Source organism: Poeciliopsis prolifica, unplaced genomic scaffold (genome assembly GCF_027474105.1).
Source record: "Poeciliopsis prolifica strain line A6 unplaced genomic scaffold, Auburn_PproV2 SCAFFOLD005, whole genome shotgun sequence".
Taxonomy (NCBI): Eukaryota; Metazoa; Chordata; class Actinopteri; order Cyprinodontiformes; family Poeciliidae; genus Poeciliopsis; species Poeciliopsis prolifica.
Genome location: NW_026562380.1, coordinates 8089315 through 8108070, shown reverse-complemented (window position 1 = coordinate 8108070; position 18756 = coordinate 8089315). Strand labels below are relative to the sequence as shown.

Genomic DNA, 18756 nt, shown 5'->3' with positions numbered 1-18756 from the left:
AACTCCTCTAAGAATACATCAGAACTATTCAGCTTTACAAATGAAATTAAATTTTTCTTAGCTTTAGCATAGTTTCTGTTGATATGTTAGATGCAGAGTCCTTGAAATTAAATTTTTATTTGTGTTTTGGATATTGCATTGCTCATAATATTAGTATGAGAGAATCCAAAACCAAAGCAGACTTATGCAGTATTAACACAACTCCATTCTCAAGGCTGGATTTCACTCCTGTAAAATATTTACTGAGATCAGAGCATATATAGTGTTTCCAATCACTATAGCTGGTATAATTGTGAAGCAAATACTTTATACTCATTATTATATCAACTATATTACTTATTAATTTATTATGCTGTTTTACTTTTCTATTAGTTACCCTGGCTGGAAATGCATTATATATCCTCTGTTTCAACAAGTCTACTGATATTCCTGGTGGCCTTTTTTCTTAATTTCCTATGTAAATAATTATCAATTGTTCTATAAATTACCACCCAACTCATGCAGTAAACCACAACACATTCAGAAGGTTTGATTAAGGAAATAAAATAATCTTTATTCCAATGATTTATTTTGTAAGATAACACAATATTTTTTCCAAGTGCTTGCACACCAAAAAATATTGATTTGATGATAAAAAGAAAAACTCTGCAAAAGTTAGTGTTCATTATGTCAAAAATAATGTTATAAATTTTTTTTTCAAACTATGATCCTGGTTTTATTTGAGGGGTGACACCAGGACTGAGTGACAGACATTCAAAACAAGGCACTGAAAGACAAAAACTAAAATGATATTTATTTAAATAAATAAAAGCTGCAGCTCATCAAACCTTTTACTTTCCTTCTTAATATTGAGCATGGAGAACCACCAAATGTACACCCTCTGCTTTGACGGAACAAAAATTTGTATAAATATTCAAACTTCTACAAGTAGAAATCATGGCACTCAAAACAAACTTCCTGGCTTTCTTACTCCCTGACTGGCTGTTAGCTTCTCTATTTATTTAAGACGTAAATAAAGTTTTCTACTCCACGTAAGATATACTCATTGCTCCTAATCTTAAACATTATTTCAATAGACAGGCACTATACCTTTAAGGAAAGGAATTTTTACATCTAAAAATGATGTGTTACAATTGCTTGCCATACTAAAGCTGCTCCTTCGCCGCCTTCTATTGCATCACTTAGCCAATCAACTTCCTCACTGCTCTTACGCGTCGTGACGTAGGGAGGCGTGTGTGACATTTGCTGCTGTAAGCTAGGAGCCGGATAAAAATGAACTGAGGCAGGAAATAGAGTATTTTTTTTTCTTTTTAGCAACTAATTTGACTTTTTCTTTGGATTTCGTGCTCCTTCCAGCGTTAGAAGAGGCAGTTTAGAGGAAAGGAGAAAACTTCTACTTTAGCCTGACTCGTTTTATTATCGGCTAGCGCTTTTTTTATTTATTTTTTTTTACTTAACTTGTACAGTTCGGAGTTAAAACTGTTCTCGTTTCCATGGATGTTTCTAACATGTTGAGATCATCTCTGTAACTTAATGTTGTTTTCTTATTCCGGTGCTGCAGCTTAAGCTGAGTTTGCAAACTGGGTCCATTTTTTTTTTCTTTTTTTTTGCCTCCTTCTGCAGCTTTCTCACTTTCCTATGCTGACCTCTCGGGGCAGGTGTGCTGAAAGTAGGCCAGGTGTGCAGTGGTACAGATAGGGTACATTGTAATATAATCACGGTGTGTGGTGCTGGTCCAACAGCCGACTTCAGGGACTTGTAAAAGAGGTGCCACCATGCTGCTCTCTCTGGTTGTGCACACATACTCGCTGCGGTACTGGTTTCCTGCCACCATCATGCTGGGTACAGCCCCGGCATATCTGCTGTCATGGGGCGTTTGGCGGTTGCTTTCCACCGTCTTACCAGCGAGGGTTTACCATAAACTAGACGACCGACTGTACTGCATTTACCAGAGCATGGTCCTGTTCTTCTTTGAAAACTATACAGGGGTTGAGGTGAGTGAACCTTCACTTTGTGTGCATAAAACTGAACTGATGTCTAGTTCTGAAGGCCTGTTTCTCATGAAAACATTGCATTTGTGCAACTTCTTGAAGCCTCGTGAAATGGATTCAGTAGATAAGGTGAAAGGAGTTGACCAAGTTTATAAAAGCAATCCTGATGAACCAGTTGGATGGAAAGAAAGTCCACATTTTTCTCTGGTGCCTTCTTGCCACACCTTGCACAGAGGGGAGTATGTAGACAAATCATGATAAAGAAGCCGCCATAAAAATCTTTGTGCATACTATGAAAGTACAATATTGGATGCAGGAGTATTTGATAAGATTAGAGTGCTCAATATAAACTCCCACAGTGTTGAAATCTGTAGAATAGGTTGGAAGCTAATCCTTGACTAAGTTTCTTTAGACTCTGCTCTCATTTGTTTGGTCAAATTCTGTAAAATAAAATTAACCTTTAATTGCAGTAGTATAATCTAGCAAGACTTTGAAAAATCTAATTTGTTACTTTGAGCACTTTTTCTGAGTTTGAGGGAAAAAACAATATTAATATCAGTGTGCGCAATATTCATTTGCAAAGAACTTTTCAGTGTTTAATGATTGTTGTCTTATACATGTCAGGTGTTTTTAATATGCATGTTAATGTAATTATTGAGTCTTATGGCAGCAGGTGCTCACACTGGACTCTAATGACATTGCTCAAAATGCTGAAGGTCATAGAGTGATTGGAGCACAGATGAGAAAGCAAAGAAAGAATACAGGCATATATCATACCTGATATTGTTATTGCAATGTTTACCATTAATAGCATCATCTCATATTTCTTTTGAGAAGCTGTTCTAATCCTAGGCTGGAGTCTTTCTACGTGGCCTTGTTTTTCCCATGCCTTCATGGGTTTTCTCTGGGTACTCCAGTTCCCTCCTCCCACAATCCAAAAACACGACAGTTTGCTTAATTGCTTAATCTGGCTGGATAAATAAATGTACTGAAATTAAAAGTTACTTATTAAAGTATTTTTGTTGTGATTTTTACTCCAAGGCGAACATGCTTCAGGTGATTTTACAAATCTGTTCGAAAGCGTTCCAACACGCTTTCGAACGTGTTGGAACGTTCGAAAGCGTTCCAACACGCTTCAATCATGTTGGAACGCTTCAACATGATTGAAGCGTTCCTTCAATCATGTTTTAGATTGAAGAGCAATCTAAAACACGAACTTGTTACCTTGGTGTGAAATATTTTCACCATCTACTTTTTGACCTGTTTTTAAAAAATGTTTTCTCTCTTTCTTCAGATTATTATATATGGAGATATACCAAAGAACAAAGAGAACGTCATCTACCTTTCTAATCATCAATGCACAGGTATTGTATATACAGCTTCAAACTGTAATTACATAGAAATGTCTATTAAAGGTTGTTTTCTGTCTATCTTTTTAGCTGACTGGATTATCGCCGACATGCTGGCCATCAGACAGAATGCCATCGGTCACATCAGATACGTCCTAAAAGATGGACTCAAGTGGCTCCCGTTGTACGGCTGGTATTTTTCACAGGTGATCCTGCCATTAAGAAGTCAATCATAATCTAAAAAAAATCCCCCTTTTTTTTTTATTGTCTTACTCTTTGCTATATTTTGTTTGCTTTTCCTTTTAGCATGGGGGGATCTTTGTGAGAAGAAGTGCAAAGTTTAATGAAAAGGCCATGAAGAGGAAGCTTCTCAGTCAGACTCGATGTGGAGCTCCAGTAAGTACGCAGCTCTGGGGGAAAAAAATGACTAGACCACAGCAAACAGTTAGTGAAATCAACATCTCTACTTTGTGTCGTTGCCTTTTTTTAAATTTCAGCATCTGTTTTAATTCCAACACATTCTGCTTCAATGAGATAGTGACATTGGAATCTGAAAACACCTTTTTATTATTTCAATCATTTGAAATTTTCTGCTAGTAAGTCCCCAACATTTTTTTGTTTTTAGTTGATTGAGTGAATATATGTGTGTAAAAACTTTTTATTATTAACTTTTAGTCTTTATGTTAAAATTTAGAGCACCCATATGAAGTTTCACTGATGTGAGAAGCAGTGCAGATTGAGTTGCAGGGTTTGTTTGTAATCATGTTTTTTGGATTTGACTCAGAGATTATGGTGTGTGCAGCTGTGCAATCTAAATACCGCTAACATTGCGGGGACCTTTTCATATTGACACAGTTACAGTTCAGTTTACTTGTTCTTAAACATACACTGCTGTGACAGAAAGCTGACCTGTTTACACATTTCATGTCTTTTTATTTTTGTCACATTTACATGTTTCAGATCATCAAGCAAACAGAAATAGATTCAGCTGTGTGAAAAAGCGTTTGCCTGCTTTCTTATATCCTCTTTTTTTTTTTTGCATGTTTGTTATGTTTGAGTGTTTCAGAACCTCAAAGCAAGTTCAACATTAGTCAAAGACAACAAATGAACACAAAATGCAATTTTTAAATTAAGGTGTGCAATTTTTAGGGAGAAAAAAAAATCTAAACCTACATGGCCCAGTGTGAAGAAAAGTGACCTCTCCCTAAATCTAATAACTGGTTGGTTCACCTATAGCAGCAGCAACTGTAATCAAGTGCTTGTAATAACTTGCAGTGAGTTTTCAGCGCTGTGCAGGAAGTTTGACCACTCGTCTTTGCAAAATGCTTGTAATTCAGCCATTTGTTTTTGTTTTTGTTTTTTTAGCATGAATGACCTTTTTAAGGTCATGCCACATGTTCTATTTATATGATCTCTTAATTCTGTAGATCTGGCAGTAATTACTATATAGTGTGGCTTGATTGATTATAATGAAGACTATTATATTTACTCAGGTTATCTATGTATGTTTGATCTGAAGGAGGTGGCAAAAACAGAACCTGTAAGAGGATTTTGCTTTTTCACAGCACTGTAAAATCAAAAGGCATAACTGATTACATTATTAAATAGAATAATCATATGAATTGGTTTTACTGTTGGTATTTATTCACTAGGAGGTATGGTTTCTATTACAGAACATTTTCAGATTGTCTTGAAGTTCTCTAAGGTAACAAAAACAGGTGTTTTGTTTCATTGTTTCTTACATGAAACCCTTTTTTAGAGCCAAATTAGTACAATGAAAGCTCTGTTGTGAAACTTGTGTTCACAAAGAAAAAAATCTGCAATGTAACAATGACGCTGGGAAACTTTGCCAATAACCTGTGATTAAAGATGCCATTCAGATTACTTTTATTTAATGAGTTTAATTAGCCCCTAATGGAAGGAAAAAAACTTTATTCTCTTGATTTTTTTTTAAATAGAAGAACAAACAAATGTGTGATGTCTTTTTTGGTATTAAAAGCAAAAATTAAATTAAATAAATTTCAATTGATATTTTTCAGTTAGAATCCTGAAAAATGATCTGGCTTAAAGGATTTAACTCTGTTTGTCAGGAGATTCCTTTTACCTTGCAAAATCAGTTTACTTGTTAATAAATCCTGCCCATTTTTTAAAAAACTTCGATTTACTCAGTATCACCTCCGTCTGAATGTTTATTTTTCTTTTTTTCTCCCCACAGATGTACCTTGTCATTTTCCCCGAAGGAACTCGGTATAATCCAGAGCTGAAGAATGTTATCACTGCCAGTCAGGAGTTTGCTGAGAGAGAAGGTGGGGGCAGGATTCAGCAGCCTCTCGCTGCAGCTGTGCAGACTGCATGCACACTGTTTCACTACAAACATCTGGAAAACAGCTGAGTTAGTTATGTTAAGCAACCCGTGGTGACCTTGCAGGTAGCTGCCGTATCCATGAGTAAATTTAGAAAACCCCTAGATCTTGAAGTTATATGTTATTTATAATACTTTTTTATGTTTAGAAAATAGAACATTTCTGACTGTAAAAACCAGCTCAAATAAAGTTAAAATAGACATTTATATACACAGTATAAAAAGAAACAAAATCTTGCTTTTTGTCTGTAAATTAGACTAAGTATTTCTTGTTTTAGCTCCCTCAGGATTACCAAAATTGAAGACACATAGACGATCAGTCAGTCACCACAATTAGTTAGTCCTTGGTCAATGTGGGACCATTCTCTGCTCACTAATGCCTCACTCAGCAGATAAACTGATGAGCACATGCCATCCCTCCCAAGCGATTTATGTGGATTAAAGGGGAAGGTGATATTCAGAGCTGTGGCCTGGAGATAGGCTTAATCGCCACCGAATCTCCAAACAACATGAAGCCAGGCTGCACTTTGGCATCATAAGAGCCACCAGCAAATGCAATTACTTGTAAAAATCTAATGCAGTGTTGCTCAGTTCATTTCAACTGGCCTCGTGTACTAAAACATGAATAATTATTAACTTTTTCATGCTAATTTAGTTTAAGCAGATGTGAGCTGCTTCATATTTGTGCAGCTGTTGAATTTATTCCAGCTGTTGCTTTTTTTATTTACTTTTTTTGCAGGGCTGACTGTTCTGAAGCACACTCTCACACCCAGGGTGAAGGCGTCGCACCTCGCCATTGAGATCATGAATGACAGTCTGGATGCCGTATATGACGTCACAGTAGCTTATGAGGGAACGCTGGACGACTCCGGTCAGAGAAAACCAGCACCTTCGATGGCAGGTACTTCTGCAACCACATGGCATGTTCAAAGAATTTAGATAGACATTAAATCATTTTATTAGACTTTTTTTTTAATTGTTTTTATCAGATAATTAGTTTTTGTCCCAAGAGCTATCACATCTGACAAAGAAATTTTTTTTTTTGCAATTTTTCTGATAGGAATCGAGTTTTGATTCCAACAGAAAATGAAAAACCTACAAGATGCATTGCAGCATATATCCCTAGTCATTATCACATTATATCACACTAAAATATTCACTTTTGTGCCATGTCAGTACTTCTCCTTCAAATATACAAATATAATTTCAGTTTTCTATTAATTTTGTGGATCTGTAAATTAAAAGATAATATTTTGATCGATAAAGAATAAACATTTCTCCAATTTGTGCACTAACATATGAAAGGCATTCTGGCATTCTCCAAACAGGCTGTTGATCTTTTACATATTAAATTTACTCAAAAGGTTTAGAGCAACTCTTGTAGAAATTACAAAAGTATAAAAAAGAAGTCTAGATGAGAGGGAAATTGTTTATTTTTTTATTCTGAAGCCTTATTTTATATATTTGTTTCAACTGAAGTTGCACTGAGAAGTCTACCTGTAGCCTTAGTTTTATTTTTAAAAGAGGAAAAATAGCTAATGAATCAATATTTAATAGCTACTATTAGATAAATGAATATTTATTAGCTATTTTTTCTCTTAAAAATAAAACTAGGGTTACAGGTAGTCTTTTCAAGGCAACTCAAGTCTGCACAAATATTGCTATGTTCAGCCTTCCTGGTAATTAATCACACATCAAACATCACCTTTTAACAGCCCTGCCTTCCTGTAAGCTGCGTGACTCTCGTGTTTTTGGAGTCTCTGATTATTGTTGTTTGTTCCTTGTTCTTTGACAAACACTGTTGGAAATTTAGAATAAAAAACAACAACAGGAGAAAAACATCCAGTTACAGTCAGGAATAAACGTGGATGTTTCTCACAAACAAGGCAGAGAATAGAAAAGCATTCCTCTCATCACGCACTTCCTGGCCTCATGCGGTGAAGGTGACTTTAGTGGCGTTCGTGGAAGTGACCCACGCCTGCGTCCACGCCACAACCGCTGCTCTCTAAACTCACTGTGAAGGCTCAGGTTAGACTCTCAAAAAACAAAATATTAATTTAGATGATTGGATTAAAATTGAACTTTTACTGTTGATCTGTAAACTTCAAAACTACAAATTTAAACCTCGACTTTAAACCATTAAGTACCAGTTGGTTTCCTTCTCGAGGTCTTGTTTTTCTATAATTAAATAATTTTAAAGATTACAATGTGAGCTTTTAGATTTGTAAAATGCTAGAGTAAATTATGTAAAATAGCCAAAGACATGAGGTTAGGGCTGCAGATATTTGATTATTCTGATGATTATTCAGATAAAAAGATTGACACCTTTATAAAAAGGCTTAATTTTTATTTAAGCCTTTTTATACAATATGAGAAATGACTACATTAAAAATGCGAAATAAAGTACTTTTATTATAAACATTATACATTTTTTTAAAAACAAAATTTCTTTTGAGTGAAGCTGAAACTATCCCACTTGAGGAGTTCTAAATAGAAAATATTATTTTTGTACAGTTTTGGATTATTTGCTCCTCTAAATATAATGTTCTTTGTTGACAATCAATTTCTAAAGTAGTTGACGATTATTTCAATAGTCGATCAATCATTTCAGATATGCAAGTTTCTCCTTGGACTGAATGCGTGTGTGTGTTTTTTGTTGTCTTTTTTTTTAACTACATTTCAATTATTTTACACAAAGCACGTGTTTCACGGTTGTTGCTCAGATGATGTTGCTTAGTGAGTAACACAATAGATCAATTGATTTTTGTGCCTTCTCCTGACGTCCGTTAAAAGCTTGTAACAGGAAATTGTCCACATGTGACTCTAGAGTCGCTGTCTTTATGAGCCAAAGTCTTGATTTGTGTTTTCCGCTTAACTTTTATTAGTTTTAGACCTTTAGGAGGTGTTTACTACTCACTACTCCAACACACTTCACATTTATTGGCTGGTTTCAAAAAGCCGTAAAGTAAACAGCCCTGTCATTACAGTAGTATCATGTCACATGGAAAAATCTCACAGAACGTGACTATAGTTACTCATCTGTCCTTTATTGTCTCCCACTTATCTGAGATCAGTTCGTAAGAAAAACGAGTCCAGAAGGAAAACCCAGACATCACATATACTTGCCCTTATCTATAGACAAAACAGTAGATATATGTTTAAATCTACTGGAACTGCAACAAGCAAGTGTGGTCTAATAAGTCTAAGTTAAGGCCAAGAACTGTGTGCATGACGGTAAAGACAGTTTAATAAAGCTGACTGTTGGAGAATAATGCACAGTCATGACATCTTGGGTCTCCAGGGAACCTTAGTTAACAAATTTAGTCTTTTTATCCCTTATATCTGCTGTGGGTTCTTGAAGCTCGTATTATAGTGAAAACCTGCTGATTAAACGTTTCACTACAAAGAAACTTTATTATTCCAACTCTGTCAATTAAAAGTTAAACAACAGATAGGTTTGGTTATCATAGCAGAAGATAGAATCTTTTCTTAATTAATTTTGTTAAAAATACATGTTACTGAAGAAATCAATTGATTTTTTTCATTAAAAATGTTCCAATGAAGTACTTATTACTTCTAGTGATGGATACTTTATTTATTAAAGTGCATAAATGTTATTTAGATTATGAGGTGATGTTTGGTTATCCAGAGTAGAGAATTGATTTCCTTCTTCTGTTCCATGTAGTTGTTGTTTAAGTTGTGGAGATTTCTTTGCTCTAACGGAGCCAGCGCTGCCGTCTCTGGCATTTTCTCCATATCATGTTTTTAGTTCAATTCTTTGTTGCTCCTCCGGAGCCTCTGTATCTCACTGAGTTATGGATAATCGTTAAGCTGCCGTATGTTGTGTCTGAAGGCTGGTGTAAATGTGAGCAGCTGGTGTTATAGCTGCAGCGTGTCGCTGTGGTCTTCGATCACGTTTCCTCTTTTGGCCTTCGGCGGCACATTTCCTGATAATATTGCATGTTGTGGAAACAGGAACCTGAGGTTCTCAGGGGAATACACGTGTAGCCTTGAGCCTTAACGCTTGGTTACGCTTTTATGTATGACCTTCTCAGGCACTCTGACTTTTGTTTTGCCACTGATCGACCGGGCAAGGAATTTGGCTGGAGGCTTCATGTTGGAAATGTATAAATATTTTGCACTGTATTATTAAAAATGGATTGTAAAGATTAAGCCAATGAACTAATCAAGATATTTGCGCTTTACATGATCTCAGCCTTGTTTGCTGCTCTTCCTCTCCTCAGGCTGCAGATTGTTTCAGCTCCACATCCCAGCAGCTCCACTCCATCACTGTCACCCTCCGCCGATTTTAAGAGCTCGCTGTACGTGCCTCTTTGGTGAAAGGGACTTCCTGTTTTTGTTTAGCCCCTTTTTATTTTTTATGTTTGACAGAATTCCTATGCAAGGAATGTCCCCGCATCCACATCCACTTCGACCGCGTGGACATCAAGGGAATCCCATTAGAGCCCGAGCTTTTCCGCAGGTGGATGCACAAGCGATTCGAAATGAAGGACCGGTGAGTGTGTGTTGAAATGCAGACCAGTCCTTGTGAAGTATGAGTGATTTATTTCTTTATATTATTTTTTTGAAGAACCAAGCTTTAACTGTATGTGGAAGAGAAATGCTACTTTATTTTGAAAGTCTAACTTTAGATCTTTTGAATTCTACACTTTATAATTAGGTTTTGCCACAAATCCCCATGTTGTCACCTTTCTAAGATAATGGCTTAAGACTTTGTAAAGAAAAAAAATCACCCCCTTTTTATTCCTAAAAGATCATTTTAAAAAAAAATTTACTTTTGACAAAAAAAGGATTTGGGTATATTAGTGGGATGGGACATTTTATGAATGGGAACAACACAAAATAGGCCATAATTGTAGTGAAGAAACATTGTATATGCAAATAATAAATAAATAGTATAATATGTTGACCTTAACCTTGTTATTCTATTAATTCAATACATTGTTGAATCATTTCTCATTGCATTTAAAACTAAAAGTATTGTGTTTGTCAGATTTACACGTTTTTTTTTTTTCTTGTTCTTTTCTGCAAAGCAAACAGTTCAGCCAGATTGGGTAGAGACAGTCTGTGAACATCAACTTTCGAACAGATTCTCAATCAGATTTAGGTCTGGACTTTAACTAGGCCACTCTAATATATGAATATGTAACCAGTGCACTGAAGCTCAGATCTTCAGAACAACTTCCAGTCATTCTGGAAATCCAATCTCTATTCAAGTCTCTTGGATTATGACTGAACTGAAATGCTGTTAAACTGATGCTAAATTAAAATGGAGCATTACCTTTAAAAGCTGATTTCTTATGTCACAAATAGAACCATTACTCTTTTTTTTTTTAACTTGAAACATAAAAATTTTTGCATTAAAAAAATAAACTTCCTTTTATAATATTTTTTGAATTAAGCTGAACATGTTATTAAAGCTTCCCATGTTGTTGAAAAAAATTAAGTTTATTTCATTTAAGAAGTAAAGGCAGTCGTTTTATTGGAGTAAAATAATTGATTTCACTGCCAGCTCAGCAACAGAAAAGCCTGACCTGTGTTTGTGCTGTAACTGCTGGTTCAGCCCAGTTCCCTTCACTTTGCAGTTTATTTTCATTCCCTCTTGCACTTCTCCGACAGCATGAACTCCCCCTAAGAGACCAGTACGTCTTTCTTTTTCTCTTCTTTCCTTAAAGGATGTTGACAAATTTCTACGAGTCAGAGGATCTGGATAAAAAGTGCAGATTCCCCGGCGAGGGCAAAATCTCTCCGCTGAACCTCTCCAAGTCCCTTCCCTCTGCGCTAATTCTGGGAGGGCTAACACTGCCAATGCTGCTGACGGAGAACGGCAGAAAACTTTACGTGAGAACCTGGGTTTATGGGACGCTGCTGGGCTGGCTCTGGGTGAACATTTCTCCCTAACAGCTGCAGGGGAGACGACTGCCATGGCGAGACACGCGGAAAGAGGTGCTCCTTTCCTCTATCGCAGAAACGCTCAGCGTGTTTCAGATGCAGAGCCGCACCTGATGAGATCCAAGAGTGTTTGACTGTCCAGCTGTTGACCGGAGACACTGAGAAATACTTGAACCTTTATGTAAAAAAAAAAAATATATATATATATATATATATGTATATATAATATATATATATATATATATATATATATATATATATATATATATATATATATATATATATATATAACAGATTTATTGCAACATCATACATTTCTCTAAATTTAAATAGAAAAATATCCTTATATTATTAGATTTTTTTGCCAAATTAGCATTCTTGCATGCAGTTTTTCCATCAATCTTTGGCAATATATAAAGATCATGTTATTTTTTAAAAGCCAAGTGAGCTAGTTACCTAAACAACAAAAAACAACTCATAAATGAAGTGCACTGACTAATCAATACCAGTTGTAATACTTTTAAGCCAAGTCCCATATCTTGAGGAATATGCACTTTTATCACACACAGTGATGTTTTTACCCTGGCAGAACAAAATAACGCACAGCTCTCCCCGTGGGTCTCCATGAACACGACACCAGCCGCATTGTTTACCATACTGAAATAGTCACGCTGGCGTCCTTTTTTTAAAATTTTGTCTAATGACTGCGAATGTAGCGCTAAATTCACATTTATTCATGCAAATGTGAAGAAGCAGAGAATGCAATCTGCGGGATTGTGTCTGAGCACAGTTCTTTGTCACGGAGCTCGCATGGAGGAATGTGCGCCGACGATGCAAAATGTGTTCTACCAGTGTAAAGTATTACTCAAACCTTTAAAGTGTCAGTCGTTGCCAAAAGCTGGTGTTTGCCATAATGTCGTGTGGAGAGTGTCTCTGTGTGTTTTATGCGTTTTGTTTTTAGCTCAGACTTGCAGCTTCAGATTTGCTTCTGTCTTTTTTCTTTTATTTCAGTAAAGTAACCAGTTTCATAACATTTATTACTCCACCTTACAGTTCATGTGCAAGTATCTACCTAACAAAATGCTGACAAAGCCATGATACCAGTATGTATTGCAGGTGCACTCAATGCCATTTGTATTATCACATTATTGTATTAAGAAAAGCACTGTTTGTCCATTGTTTACTTGTCACTTTGTCTGTAAGCAGTTTTGTCCTCCTCTGTTGTTAGTTTTTTGTGTTTTCTTCATCTTAGTACAGCAATCGCATCGTTTTTACATGTTGCTCTGATACCTCACTTGAAGAATCCTTCCTTAAAAAAAAAATCCTTGTCAGCCATTTTATACTCATTTTTATCCTGACAAGAGCGGACTTGTAACATCGTCAGGAAACTCTGTAGACGGTATTTAAATGCCATCAGATTTTTGGAAACGTGTGCCTTCTCTAGTGGCTCTTCTCCACCAGGCGACTGCACCGGGCCGCTTTGCTGGACTTGACTCTTACAGCAGCTTGTGGTCATGTTGTCTACAGCTCGTAGTGGCTTTTTTTGCTCAAAAAATGCTTTGATTTATACTTTTTTGAAGACTATTATGAAATAACGAAACCTTTAATGTGGTTTGAGGTGTGGAACCTTGGGGTCAGATGGAAATAAAGATTTTTTTTTCTTTTTTCTGGGGATTTACATTTTCTGTGTTACCTTTCTTTTTTATATATATAATTTACTGTCTATGGAGTTAAACAGGCAAATTTTTAGGCTATTGTGACATAAAACAAGAAGCCCATGATAAATCATATCAAATCTATTTCCACTATGAATATTATCCATTATGATTTAATATCCGCATTCAAAAGGGGAAAAAAAAAAGATACTAGGCCAGGGAGACTGACAAAAAGATGATCACAACACCAATTCTTTTAAGTACTTGTATTCTATATGTAAAAAGACATGTTTCCAATTCCAAGATGAGAACCACCAGGGAGAAAACTTAGTGGCAGCATGGTGCTGCGGCTCTACTTTCCCCTCATAAGAAGAGGATTCATTCAAAACAAAAAGGGTTTGGTTGAAAACTATAATGTATCAAGTAGGAGAATGTATTTATTTTATTTAGAATCGGGTCCAAACATAGATCAAAATCTGAACAAGGATTGAATATAATTAACATTTTGTACTGACGTTAGTTCGCTACACTAAGCTACACTTAAATTTGTAGTGGTTCGCGTATCAAACAAACTGATCTACTCACATTTCCAATTTCGATGAAGGTCCGCGAACACAACATTCACCAAATCTGCCATGCGCAGTAAGACGGGTGAGCAGCAGCGACAGGAAGTGTTGGACCTAAAATTGAAATCTGTCAGTGCTGATCTTTGATTTGGACAACAGGTAAGAAAGAGTTCCTCGGCGATCTGGGAGCTATTTATTTAGCGTAAGATAAGAATATGTGTCAGAAGAAGTCGCCTTATTAAGGGCCTAATTCTTCGTTTTTGCCTCGGTTGTTTTGCAGTCGTTTGCTTGTGTCACTGAAAGACGAACAGCGACATCTAGCGGTTAATCCTGTGTACTACAGAGATTAACATTGCGAAGCAATGCTGAGGAAGTTAAACTTCAAGTCGACGTTCAGAGTTAGCTAATCCTTTTACAAGACTGTGTGCGAATTGAATTATTTCTGGTTTTAGTTGATTGTTCTGCTCCTTTTCTCATGCAGACAATTGAAAAAGTTAATGTTGTGTTTGCAGCTCTGCTATGGACTGGATTGGTTTCGGCTATGCTGCAGCCATCGTTTTTGGTGGATTTATGGGATACAAGAGAAAAGGTCAAACGTACCAATTTCATTTGCATTCATTTACAAGAACGTTTTGAAGACTCGCTGGATTAATGAGTTACAAGACTATTTTTGAGTTAGAATTTTCATAGACCTCCTTCTCAAAGTTCTGTATTTTCTCATCATCACTGTCTTTAAATGTTTGCAGGCAGCGTGATGTCCCTGATTGCTGGTTTAGTTTTTGGTGGATTATCTGCGTATGGAGCCTATAACGTCTCCAATGACCCAAAAGATACCCTGGTGCTGTTGGGTTAGTATATATCAAAGTTAATTGGACCTTATCTTGGCTAAAAAGAAAATCAAGAAAGCCTAATCCACACATGCAAAGAAGTTTAGTGAAATGACACAGTTAATGGTTAATGAAAATTTGAAGAAGAGAAGCCGCAAAAAATGTACTGAAAGCGAATCTGTCAATATTGAGAAAACAATTTTCCTTCCAATTAGCACTGGTCAATATAAGATACTGTAAACCTAATTTATGGCCCATTGAAAGGACTGTTAATCACCAAAGCCTCACAGAAGAAACATGTTGGGTAACGACCAAGAGGCCTCTCCAGACATCTGCAACCTTGTTACACAACATGTTGATCTCTCTGTTTACAGACATTCAGGGCCTATAAAATCTACAACGCCGGTTAAAATCCTAGTCTTATGACATAAACCTGAGAACATGAAAAATAATTAAGCTTTTCCCAACTTATGTTACAAATATCCAATAAAACCAAACTTAAAATGAACAAATCTGGTCAGAAAAAAAAATTCAAGGGAAAAATAACCTGATTTCTCTCTAATAGAAAAATGTTTTGCAACCGAACAGTGCAGTGTGTCACTTAGGAAATGGTTTGAAATTACGTAATTTTTACGTTGTCATTTTTACACTGTAACAACCTACACCAATAATCATTTTATCAAGGCTGTGTGTGTCTGCTGATAACCACCAACTGCTCCATCAAAGATTTCTGACATCCAATGAAAATAATCAAAAGATTTCTTCGAGGGACAATAAACAATGGCAAACAGCTTTAGAAAAACCTTTACAGTTTGAATGGAAAGATGGGTCAATGTGGGTAGTTTCTCCACAAAGGAGACACCTTGGTACTGCCATTTCTACAAAAAACTGAATACATTTTAATATTTATGTGTTAAGTACATGTTTTCCCTGCTTCGTGTCAGGGGGTTTCTTTCATTTCACAAACTGGATTTGGTCTGTGTTTCAGCCTCCTCTGGGCTGCTGGGAGTGATCATGGGAATGAGATACAAGAAATCAGGGAAATTAATGCCAGCAGGGATTATGTCGGGGCTAAGGTCAGTCAGAATTGCTTATCTTGCAGAAAAGCTGATTTTGCAATGAACTGTTGAAACAAATCACCCGATTTGCTGTTTTGTTCTCTCTTTTTCAGTTTGCTGATGGTGTTTCGCCTGTTCCTTCTGACCATAATGTAACCGACCAAGCTGTACTGACCAGACTCAAGACGACTCTTGACTCTCGACAAGCAAGTCTAAACAAAAGGAAGCTGTTCTCCCAAATCTGTATTTTTGTGAGTTTTTAAGAGGAATTTACTCATGACCTCTATGTGAGGCTGTGTGATTGTAAGCAAAATTGTGCAAATGAACTCTAATTTACCTATTGTTATGGCAAATATTTCTAAACACTGCAATTTTTTTGTACTTTATATCTGTTAATAAAATGCAAATAAAGATCAGAAATTTTAAACAGTCGAAACTGTAAAATTTCATTCTTGCATGTCTGCAACTGGGAAACAGTAAATAATGAACTATGTCCAAAATATTTGTAGAAGCACAAAAACTGAAGAAATTTGACTTTTACAGTGCATGTTTTTTTCATATATAAACATTTCTAAAGGCCAGTGATTAAAAACAAAAACGCAACAGCCTCTGAGATGTTATCTGAAAACTTCTCCATTTATTTAGTTGAGGCCTTTTTGAAAAGGTTCCATCAATTGACTCCTGTGAATAAGATTAGTTTTTCAGTCCAGTGTTATCAACAGAACTACACCAGAGATGTTCACATGATTAGGTTTTTTAGTGCTTTCTTGATTAATGAACCAAATTTTGTTGGAAGAGATGATTATGGAAAGGGTCCTGTGATGCTGAACACTTCCTTCACTGTCTTGACGTAACCTTCATCTGGCTGCGGCTTCCTGTTGCTGCCCGGCTGCAGAAACTTGCTGATGGCTGGGATTTGAGTCATCCTGCCCTGGAAGGACTGGACAGGAAAATGCAAACAAAATAAAACAAACAAAAAACTTAAAATTCAACACAGTTTAAATTGTGAAGGCTGATAACTGGGGAGCAAAACAGGAAAGAAATGTTTGAGGCATTGTACTTTGCAGAAGAATTCACATCGCTTGAACTTTTGCACATTTTGTAACATTCCAACCAGAAACAATGTGTTGTATGAGATAAAATGGTGAATTGCTGTGAAATGAAAGGAAAAAAAAAAGATTTTCCAAACATAAATCTGAAGATTGCACCTGCAAATGGAAAGAAATTGGCCCAACTCATCAATTCTTTGGCCTACATGTCAATTCCTACATACAAATGAAGATTTAATTATTAAACAAGCCATCAAACATAATTTCAATACTTAAATGACACTGGAAATTAGTGGCAAGACCTAAAAAATGTCTCCATCCAATCTGCCTGAACTTGAACTATTAAATTGGGAAAAACGGGTCAGAATTTACCTGAACAAAGATGGTGAGAGACATAGCCAAAAATACTTGCAGCTATAATAGCAGCAAAAAAATTTTCTACACATTACTGACTTAATAATAATTTTTAAAAAAATTTATAAAGGAAGTATGAACACTTTTGCAAGACTCTGCAGGTCCAATCTCACCTTGATGTTGGGAAATTCCTTGAGTATGTCAGGAAATTTCTCCTCCAGCATCAAAGTACATTCAACCAGGAGCACATCTGCAAGGCTTAGCTTTCCTCCCACCAGGTAATCGGATCCAGCAAGTGCCTGAAAAGTTATTGCTTTAATTACCCTAATTATGAATGATTTACGTTTTTAAAAAGTGAGTTATTACAGCATACCTTTTCGAACACTGGCAGGTAGCGCTCTTTTGCTTTGCTCTGGATATTGTCAAGTTTGGGTTTGGTGTCTGTGACGAAGGGGAGGACCATGACCATTTCCATGTGATCAATCAGTCCCTCCGCATACATGTTGATCCTGATGGGGAAGTTTAAATGTGTCAAAAGATTTAAAAGTCACAGAAACAACAAACACATTTAGATTAGCATGAGGGTAGAGCTGGATCATACATGGCACGTTCTTTGAGGTCTTTCCCGTGGAGATTGTACTTCTCTGCGATGTAGTACAGGATTGCTTTTGTCTGCACAAGTTTAAGGCCATCAATCTCCACCAGCGGAACCTGTTGAAACATGAGTGATCCCTCTGCAGAGAAAAGAAAAGAACCAGGTCATGCAGAACACCACTCCCAGCAAAAAAAAGAAAGACATACAATATCTCCTCCCTTCCCTCCCTTCATTTTTTTTTTTCATTTTTAACAGTGTTTCCGCATACAATGCAACATATGCGGGTTAAAGATCAACAGTTAAGATGAAAAAAAAGATCACATTTTGCATAGGTCATATAGAGTCCATAATTATTGTCTCACCCACCATTCAGGAGTTTTAAGTACTCCTCTCTCTTGGTCAGATAACGCTCTTCAAACTGTAAACACAAAGCAGCAAAATGAGACATTTCATGACAGTAACCAGTAACAGTAATGATTGAATATAATTGCCTTAACAAACCTCCACTTCTGCAACTGTAAGAAGCCAGCGGATTGACTCCATTTTCCCCCTTCCGTTGAAATAGTGCAGGATAACTTTTCCAGACATGACAGCGGAGTATATAATCTAGAAGTATGTGCTTATATATAATATTGTATTATAACAAAAGACAGAAGTGCAAAAACGAAAAACAAAAGAAGCTGGACAGAGTTAAGTTCAAAGCTGAAAACCGGGAGGAAGAAACCGTTTGGTTCAAGATATAAAGAAGCACCAAAAACCGGAGGCGTGTACAACTCCTGAAGCATGTGATTGGTAGAAGTGATCCAATAGCAATATGGTAAAGTTACACATTACCGCAAAGCATCCTGGATAAATGTCAAGCTGCCATCTTTTAGTTATTATTTACAAATAAAGAAAAACAAGGATCGTGTCAATTATGATTATTTACGTGAAGTTACGTAAATTACAGTTGATAGTAAAATTCCCAGTCAATTAAAACCGTTATGCCTTTAATAGCTTTTTCTTTCGCCTATAAACCGGTTCGGCGGTTCGGTTTC

General features: G+C 36.2%; 3 protein-coding genes across 3 annotated transcripts; 2 read left to right on the top strand and 1 right to left on the bottom strand.

The window, feature by feature from the left end:
* Positions 1-1192: 1192 nt before the first annotated feature.
* agpat5 (1-acylglycerol-3-phosphate O-acyltransferase 5 (lysophosphatidic acid acyltransferase, epsilon)) lies at positions 1193-11802 on the top strand. The gene is made up of 8 exons (XM_055030163.1): positions 1193-1994; positions 3286-3355; positions 3431-3546; positions 3647-3736; positions 5556-5646; positions 6442-6603; positions 10095-10218; positions 11399-11802. The coding sequence occupies exons 1-8, from the start codon at positions 1776-1778 to the stop codon at positions 11622-11624; spliced, it is 1098 nt and encodes a 365-aa protein (XP_054886138.1). The 5' UTR covers positions 1193-1775; the 3' UTR covers positions 11625-11802.
* Positions 11803-13887: 2085 nt separating this feature from the next.
* tmem14a (transmembrane protein 14A) lies at positions 13888-16148 on the top strand. Its single transcript, XM_055030200.1, has 5 exons — positions 13888-13995; positions 14349-14425; positions 14583-14684; positions 15652-15739; positions 15835-16148. The coding sequence occupies exons 2-5, from the start codon at positions 14356-14358 to the stop codon at positions 15875-15877; spliced, it is 303 nt and encodes a 100-aa protein (XP_054886175.1). The 5' UTR covers positions 13888-13995; positions 14349-14355; the 3' UTR covers positions 15878-16148.
* A 188-nt stretch (positions 16149-16336) lies between these two features.
* Positions 16337-18477, bottom strand: gsta.1 (glutathione S-transferase, alpha tandem duplicate 1). The gene is made up of 6 exons (XM_055030189.1): positions 18221-18477; positions 18086-18137; positions 17726-17858; positions 17498-17633; positions 17298-17423; positions 16337-16661 (listed from the first exon to the last, which is right to left on the bottom strand). The coding sequence occupies exons 1-6, from the start codon at positions 18305-18307 to the stop codon at positions 16524-16526; spliced, it is 672 nt and encodes a 223-aa protein (XP_054886164.1). The 5' UTR covers positions 18308-18477; the 3' UTR covers positions 16337-16523.
* Between the last annotated feature and the right edge of the window lie 279 nt (positions 18478-18756).

Bases quoted from the DNA above. Each gene is read 5' to 3' on its own strand.
- agpat5 (XM_055030163.1), top strand. From the start codon at position 1,776: ATGCTGCTCTCTCTGGTTGTGCACACATACTCGCTGCGGTACTGGTTT. The intron at 3,547-3,646 runs GTGATCCTGCCA...TTTTCCTTTTAG, and splicing joins ACGGCTGGTATTTTTCACAG to CATGGGGGGATCTTTGTGAG. The intron at 5,647-6,441 runs GTGGGGGCAGGA...CTTTTTTTGCAG, and splicing joins GGAGTTTGCTGAGAGAGAAG to GGCTGACTGTTCTGAAGCAC.
- tmem14a (XM_055030200.1), top strand. From the start codon at position 14,356: ATGGACTGGATTGGTTTCGGCTATGCTGCAGCCATCGTTTTTGGTGGA. The intron at 14,685-15,651 runs GTTAGTATATAT...TCTGTGTTTCAG, and splicing joins AGATACCCTGGTGCTGTTGG to CCTCCTCTGGGCTGCTGGGA. The intron at 15,740-15,834 runs GTCAGTCAGAAT...TCTCTTTTTCAG, and splicing joins GGGATTATGTCGGGGCTAAG to TTTGCTGATGGTGTTTCGCC.
- gsta.1 (XM_055030189.1), bottom strand. From the start codon at position 18,307: ATGTCTGGAAAAGTTATCCTGCACTATTTCAACGGAAGGGGGAAAATG. The intron at 17,859-18,085 runs GTGGGTGAGACA...TTTTCTCTGCAG, and splicing joins GTACTTAAAACTCCTGAATG to AGGGATCACTCATGTTTCAA. The intron at 17,634-17,725 runs GTATGATCCAGC...CTTCCCCATCAG, and splicing joins GACCTCAAAGAACGTGCCAT to GATCAACATGTATGCGGAGG.